At 40.5% G+C, this 7,716-nt stretch overlaps 1 protein-coding gene across 1 annotated transcript; it reads right to left on the minus strand.

Annotated features, from left to right (window-relative positions):
- Positions 1 to 257: 257 nt before the first annotated feature.
- On the minus strand, positions 258 to 7,716 carry LOC124002042 (prolyl hydroxylase EGLN3-like). Its single transcript, XM_046309260.1, has 5 exons — positions 7,108 to 7,716; positions 2,438 to 2,557; positions 1,854 to 1,990; positions 1,673 to 1,746; positions 258 to 1,495 (listed from the first exon to the last, which is right to left on the minus strand). Exons 1-5 carry the CDS (start codon positions 7,471 to 7,473, stop codon positions 1,461 to 1,463), a joined length of 732 nt encoding a protein of 243 aa, XP_046165216.1. The 5' UTR covers positions 7,474 to 7,716; the 3' UTR covers positions 258 to 1,460.

The following is a 7,716-nucleotide window of genomic DNA, read 5'->3' on the forward strand; positions in this document are numbered from 1 at the left end:
GACTCCTGAACATCTAGTCAAATGGCTACACAGACTATTCACATTGCCCCACCCCTCTCTCTTTAATTACTTGTTACTTTTATTGCTGATTCTTATCTGTAGTTTGAAACTGCACTGTCAGTTAGAGGCTCGTAGTAAGTAAGCATTTCACCTGTTGTATTCAGGGCATGTGACTAGATCAAATTTGACTTGAAAGCACCTTTTTTTCTAAGAGTGTAACCTTAAGATACAAATATAAAACAGTGACATTATTCAGGTGAAATTTTTTTATTTTGTTTGAAACAAACATTTTACAAAACCACTCTTATTCACCATACTGTAGGCTATATCCACCAGCATACAAGCCGATTTTCCGCACTAAAATAGTTTACAGCCAACAATACAAGTGCTGTATATCTGTGAAGCTTTGAAAGTTGCATCAATCATTGATTTCTTCTCACAAGGTGTATACAGAAGCTTCTCAAACAACCTGCAGTTATTGTCGAAGACATCTGTTCAGCGCGATCAATAATGACATAAGTGCTGGGAGTCACTCATAACTACTCAACTAGTTATAACGATTGTTGACATGTAATAAATTCGTAAGGACTCGGATGATTTAAAACTCTGTCAAAAGGGCCTGTGGTCAAAAGTAGTGTACCACATAGGAAGTAGGTCACCGTTTGAGATGCACCCTTGAGTACTCCAGATGTTATTACCAACTTAAAGCAAGATATACGATGTGACAATGTCTTTGAGCCACAACAGGTGTCCATTTTGGTTTTGTGCTTTTCAACATGACATTGTCAGCTCAATTAATCTTTATATGCACACATTTTAATTACAGCTTAGCCAAATTGTACAATAAAAACTTGTGGAATACATTTGATTTTATTTGCAACAAGAACCATGACTAATCTAGGGGGAAAATGCATTAGAACCGTGCCTGTAAAAGAAGTGGCCTATTTTAGAATGTTGGGCGTGGTCTAAAGCCTCTACAGTAGGTAAAAAACATTTTGAAAATACAACAAGAAAACGTTAAAAAGTCCCACCCCCAAACATGTGATATCATTGAAAAGCCCAGAATGTCCTCTCAAAGTTACAACAGGACTTAACACAGTGGCATGTACGGCCTCAGCGATACGGATCAACAATTACTGTCCATTAGAGTGGACAAAAATGAATTGCTGGGTCTCGGGAGGATGAAGACATTTCAAGAAGTAGTACAGTGTTATTTGGGTTGATCCAGGACACTTGGGTTTAAAAACAGTAATGAGTACCCTGGTTATTGAAAGAGCAGCAAATAATTTAATAGAAAAATTATGTACAAAGCCATCAAGCACACATCTTTGTAGCTTTTGGAAGAGATACCAAAATCCAAACAGTGATTAGCTCAAAGTGTGAAAACTCTGTCAGCACGAAGGATTTGGGATTCATTGTTCTATTGTGTCACACAAGATGGAGTCTCTAAAGGTCACAGTTCACAGGGTTCTTCTCTCCTGGTCCTGAGTGGAGGCTGAAACAGACAGATGAATGCCATTAATGATTAGGATACAGGTTGTAACCGAATGTCAGTACTATATAACTGCAATTTATTACTGCGCAGGAATAAGAGCAACTTAATGTAAAGTGTTAGCGGAGGTTGTTTCAACATAGATGTAACGTAGTTAATTGATCCAGTGGAGAAATGTACCTTTTAAGTCTCTGAACCGCCTCTTCGCCTCTGCTCTTTCTTCTGAATCAAAATACCACACTGTTACAGCATATCTGGAACAAAGCAAAATTCTAAATGATTAATACATAATTACACTGTATCTTTAGCACATCATTATTATACAGATTTTCATAAAAACAGTGTGATGCATCATACAGACCTTGTTGCATATGACGGCAGCACCTCGTGTGGATTCCTTCTATCTGACCAGAAGAACAACAGTCTGTCAAACAGGGGCTCAACATCTGCAACGTAGGCTTTGCCCTCAGGAAAAATCCTAAGAATTCCTCCATGCTCCTGCAACATAACAAATACGTATTGTTGACTTCAGCTTCACAGAATAAGAAGTTAAGCTAGAAGAGGCTTGGTATGCATTTGACAAAGATCAGAAGCCAAAGGGGGTTTTCAAAACAAGCGGTGGGCGTACTATTTTTATGGCAATATCTCACATTTTCATAGTCTAAAAATAAACCATGCTTAAATATAATGACAATCGTTCATTATGTTATAGCGGGAACTAAACAATGAGTGACTTTCTTGGAAATGTACCTGTAATTTAAAATGATTGGCGTTTATTGCAGCTAAATAATTGTATAATAGGTGACAATAAATATACGTAAGAAGAATGTATACATGTAATAATGTTTAATATATATTCAATAAATATGTAAAAAAATAATAATAATACTTGTGTAGTTAATTTAATGATTATGGAATGCATGTGTAATGAATCTACCACTCCACCTCTGCGTTCCAGTTCTTGTTCAGGTAGTAGATACAGGTGACACAGCGACCGTCAGCGTTGGGATTGTCCACATGCTTAACATATCCCGTCCCATTTCCTGGATAGCACGCCACCATCGCCTGAAATAGACAAACACAAAACATCCATTCGGAGTCCATTCCACATTATATTTAGTATACTCGCTAATAATCACTAGATAATATGTAACAGACTGTAGTGTACCCAATTACAGAAGCCTTCGTGTGGGAAAGTATTTGTGTATTTTTCAGTGGCCTTGGAATATTCTAAGAATACAGAAATAGCTTCTGCATTTCAGAGACAAAAATAGAACAAGACCAGATTTATGGGTAAATACCTTGGTTGCAAAAAGTTCCTGTAAGCATTGCGTGGAGAGGGTGCGTTGTGGTTTCAGAAGGACTAGCCTACGGGCATTCAGTTAGCAGTCCAAGGGAACACAATTAACCAAACTCCTCATTTATCTTGTGATAAGAAAGCCAAGAAAAGCCATCAAAGCCATGCTAATGAAAACACTTGTGGTCAAGGGGCCAAGAGTAGACACATTGGATCAGATAGGTTTGCTAGAGGCCCAGTCAAGACAACATTTTGGCAACTTGCGATATTTTGCATGTGTGATACAGTGCAGATGCAAAGGAACAGGATTGGATCCAAATATTTTGTTGAAACATGATCAGATAATGGGATTCCACAATATGTGGCAGGTAGATTAGCGGTTAGACCATTGGGCCAGTAACCGAAAGGTTGCTAGTTTGAATCCCCGAGGAAAAAAATAAATACATCTGTCGATCTCTCCTTGAGGATGGAACTTGACCCTAACATTTGCATTTCACCAAACACTTGTACAGAATGTGTGCAACAGGACAAATATAAGCAACTCCTATTTGACCTTGTGGTTGTACAGCCCTATTTTGTCAGCCTAACAAAACAGCTGTACCTTCCTAACCCTTAGGAAACAGGAGGTCCTGTTCGTGCCTATAGAGGTTTGACCTTCGACCCTCACATTACAGAAAAAGGTCACTGGACTCAGACTGCCTACACATTGAATTCAGCGTTGCCTAATAAGTGACTTCCCCGAAGGTAGTGTGACAAGCACAGCGGTGGCTAAAAAACTATGCATTTCCTTTCCAGTTGCTAGGATACAATGCAAAGGGACAAATCTGTGGTCTTATGTCAGGGAAAATTACATTTACAATTTAACAGCAACCTTTAGACATGCATCATATAAATCAAACTTTTCTCTCTCCTTGGATTGCTGATCGATTGATGCATGCATACACCCACATAATAAATCTGCAATAAAATCACTCTTCAGAAGCAACATCACAAGGGCCTTATCTGGTCAAGTGATCCTTTAGTTCATTTGCACAGCATCATATCTCAGCACGTGCTGAGGAAAGGAGTATTATGACACACCCAGTGTTTACGGTCTACAGCCGGGGAACGTATGCATGTACGCACAGTGTTGTCAAAGAACAGTGAAAACACGTGAAACAAAGAGAAAGGAAGACCGCGAGGAAGGGGAAGTCCACACACAGAGCAAAGCTGGCAGGCTGCCAGGATGTTGAAGGTTTAATGACAGAGCTACGTGTGGAGCGTGAGCCAGCAGACTCCACATGTACTACTACTAGGTCTACATACACCCCCCGCTCTTCCCCTCCCCCCCGCTCTCTCACTCTATGCATCCATTGACTTAGATCTGTAAATCCTTTTAGAGATAACGTCTGATTTTTTTTGTGCTCTTAATTTCAAATCAAGGTAAACTACAGCTAGCTTTTGTTGTTACTTTTTATAATCAGTCCATCTGATCAATGAGTTGTCTACATAAGGTTGGGAGCAGGATCCAGGCATGTGCAAAAGAGAGAAGGGCGTGGTGGGATGTAAAGTGTGTGCGTGTATGTGTGTGTGTCCCAGCATCTATGCTGCAATAGTCTATGTGCTGGGGGGCTAGGGTCAGTCTGTCCGATCTGGTGTAATTATCTTGTATTATATGTGGGGTCATGTGTGAACTTAGAAATTAGAGGTAACATACCTCTCTCTGTGTGTCTGATTGGCTGGGTCCGCCACGCTATGAAACCACACACTACCGGCCGCAATTGATATGGTGAAAACAATGCGTGGGGAATCAGAGGCACAGACACTCACATTAATATCTTTATCAGATAACACGGGTAAACAAATAATGCATGATATTGCTAGCAATCAAGAGGAAACGGACCGAAACACCTCAAACTCCCCAGCTTATGCTCTCCAAATGGACGTTAAAAGCTGTGAGGACCGAGATTGCCACGCATTGACTTTTGTTCGCCATACATGTCAGGGGATGCTATTCACAAGGACATATTGTTATTTCTCACAATTCCCAAGATTGAAACGGCCTAGTGAAACGGTTCAGTGTGTTCAGTGTGTTGCTTGGCTAGATTGTCGAAAAACTGATTCCATATGGGATCGAACGGTGGGCTTTTGCACAGATGCGCTCCGTCATGGGGACGGTGTGAAGGCCAAAGGGACTAAAAGAGAATACCCTGCAGTCTCCCTCTGGGCATTAATGCCTGCGTTCAAAACAGCTGGAAACTCTGACATGGGAACTCTGGAATCTCAGACTTCTGACTTCAGTGCGTTCAATACTACTGGGAGCTCAGAAAGAAACGAGCTCCGACTGGGAAAGATTGGTATGAACCGTCATCTAACTCAGAATTCCAACTTGGGAACTCAGGCCTCTTTCTGGAGCTCTGATCACTGACAGAAAAATACGATATCAAATCACGACATCTTATTTTTCCAAGTTCCCAGTTGTCTTGAAAGCACCATAAAACTTATGGCAGGCTACTCTTCGCCAGCTCATATCGGTGTGAACCTGGATTCAGTACGCTCGTCTGCATTAAAACCAAATATCAATCCAGGTTGGGTGTGACAGCTGAGATGAGGTGCGCACTGTGGACCACGCCCCCTGACTGAGAAGCTTTGACGTGAGCTTTGATGCATCAAGCACACCCATCTCATTAGTGGTGGTGAGATATGATCCATTATGTCAGACTAATTAGCAATTGACTGCCCCCACGTTAAAAGTATGTGATTGTGAGTTGAGAAGACAATCAGAAATACTGTTGGACTGTTTTTCAATTCACTGCCATAGCCCCAAATAAAAAAACTATTTTCACATGGGTGGGGTTGCGAGACTTCAAATATCAAAATGGGGTCTTGGCCCAATTTTTTTTGCGAACTCTGTCTTGGAGACACACAATTATTATAAATGCATGAGGATAAAAAGGGGAGTAATAAACACACACAATGGTGGTTATCCAAAGTTCACTGACATTTAAATCAAAGACAGTACAGTATGAAGAGGGGCTAAAACTGCTTCTCCAATAGAAATCCCCGATCACAATTGTAGGGGATGTCAGCTAAGCTCATGCGTAGTAGAAACACATCGGGTCTAATGGTAGTCTCATGCCGCACTGTGCAGGCCGTAAAAATCAAAAGGGCCTCCATCGATATAGTTATTTTTGTACAATTTTTTTTTTTTTAAGTGTCAATTTGTCACTTTCACAAGTTTGGAGTAATAAGATGTTCAACCACTTATGACATTGGCTCAAATCTAGGTTTTGCCTTTAGATTTAAAAAATGAATAACTAAGGAAGAATGTCTCAATTCTCTCATTTACTTCTCAAACCCAGGCCTGGCCTGTTTTATAAAAGTTCCTGGAAGTCTTGCGATGTTGTGCCTCCGAGTTTAGAAACTCTGATAACGTTCTAGCCAGCCAACTTCAGCTAACTCAGACACATCAAACATTAATTTTTGTCAAAAACAACTAATGTATATATAAAATATTTAATTAATTGTTATTTTAAAATGTAGGTAACAGTTTTATAAAAGCAGCCAGACATAAGGTATCATGAATACAGTCACAGGTAAATGGGTTGACTGGCCCATCGCCTCGGGCCACACAACGCCATTTACCTGCGACTGTATTCGTGATAGAGCACTACCTTATGTCTTGCTGCTTAATTATACCATGGCATTGTTGAATACCCGTTTCTGATTGGCTTGAAGGGCATTCTAGAGCGTGCATTATTTCCCTATAATGCATAGTAATATTCAATGGTTATGAAGTTCATTCTTACATGTTCTTTGTTTGAGCTGCTTTTGAAAGCAAAAGTCAAATTGAAAACATTATTGGGGTTGTTGAATTCGACTTTCATAATAACAAGCTATGAGGATGGTTTCTTAGCTAGCACGTCTGGTCAATGGTTATGTCCAGAGCAACTAACGTTACTGTTGCTATCTAGTAAACTTGTTAACTAGCTACATCAGTTGGTGTTAAACACATTTCTAGCAGCAAATGTGTTCAATCATAGCCGTGTTAAAAGCGGGATAGTCTCGGTGCTCCATGCGTTCTCTGTTAAACAAAGCAATTCGGACGAAGGTTAGTGCCACCCCGCTACTCGTCGTGGGACACACCTTCCACAGTGTGCATTATTTTCCATTTAATGCGTAGCCCCTCGATTATCCCTTAAATATCGTTCAACATTCATAGCTCCAGATACAATATTAACATAATCAAATAGAATATAAGGACAAAGTGATCACATTTTTTCCACCTTCAAAACCAAGGAAATACACGCAATTTATGCACAATTGTCGCACAACTTACCTTTGATCTTTCTCGAATAATACTTTTCCCAAGTCGGCCGATGCAATGAGAAACTAACTTATCGATTAAAGTAAGGAGGATGTTAATAGCCTCGCACCCCCTTTCAACTCCACTGACCCAGGCTATCTTGTCACCCCGAATGTTCCTTTTGGAAATCCCACAACTCCGGTCAGGACCAGCTAGCTGTCCGTCCTGCAGAACTCCAGAGCTGTGCAGCTCTTTCACTTGGTCCAAAACAAAGTGTCCAACCAATTCTCCTAGGAAGTTATCCACGTAAAAGAATCCTTGGTCAAGTAGGGACGGGACAATCAGGTCCAGGGCTAACCGCTCCAAGTCTGTGTCCAATGCATGTTGCAGAAGAGGCATTTTCGCGATTTATGAAGAATTTAACTAAGCTTCTAAAGTTATGTGACTGAAACTGCCACGATAGTGTCAGTGCGTTAGGCTCACTGATACATATGTTTCAATAATTCAGCCCTTCTCGCTCTGCAGAAACGAGTACAATATATTCTTAAGAGACGCAATTTCACAAGAGTTCTGTTCTACAGCAAAGTGTAAAGAAGCAGCGAATGAGAGGCACCTGCATATAAATACGGAACGTGCTGGATG

The sequence above is a fragment of the Oncorhynchus gorbuscha genome, linkage group LG17 (assembly GCF_021184085.1).
Source record: "Oncorhynchus gorbuscha isolate QuinsamMale2020 ecotype Even-year linkage group LG17, OgorEven_v1.0, whole genome shotgun sequence".
Lineage (NCBI taxonomy): Eukaryota > Metazoa > Chordata > Actinopteri > Salmoniformes > Salmonidae > Oncorhynchus > Oncorhynchus gorbuscha.

Bases quoted from the DNA above. Each gene is read 5' to 3' on its own strand.
- LOC124002042 (XM_046309260.1), bottom strand. From the start codon at position 7,473: ATGCCTCTTCTGCAACATGCATTGGACACAGACTTGGAGCGGTTAGCC. The intron at 1,991-2,437 runs GTGGAGTGGTAG...GTTATGTTGCAG, and splicing joins ACAAGAACTGGAACGCAGAG to GAGCATGGAGGAATTCTTAG. The intron at 1,496-1,672 runs GTACATTTCTCC...TGTCTGTTTCAG, and splicing joins GCGGTTCAGAGACTTAAAAG to CCTCCACTCAGGACCAGGAG.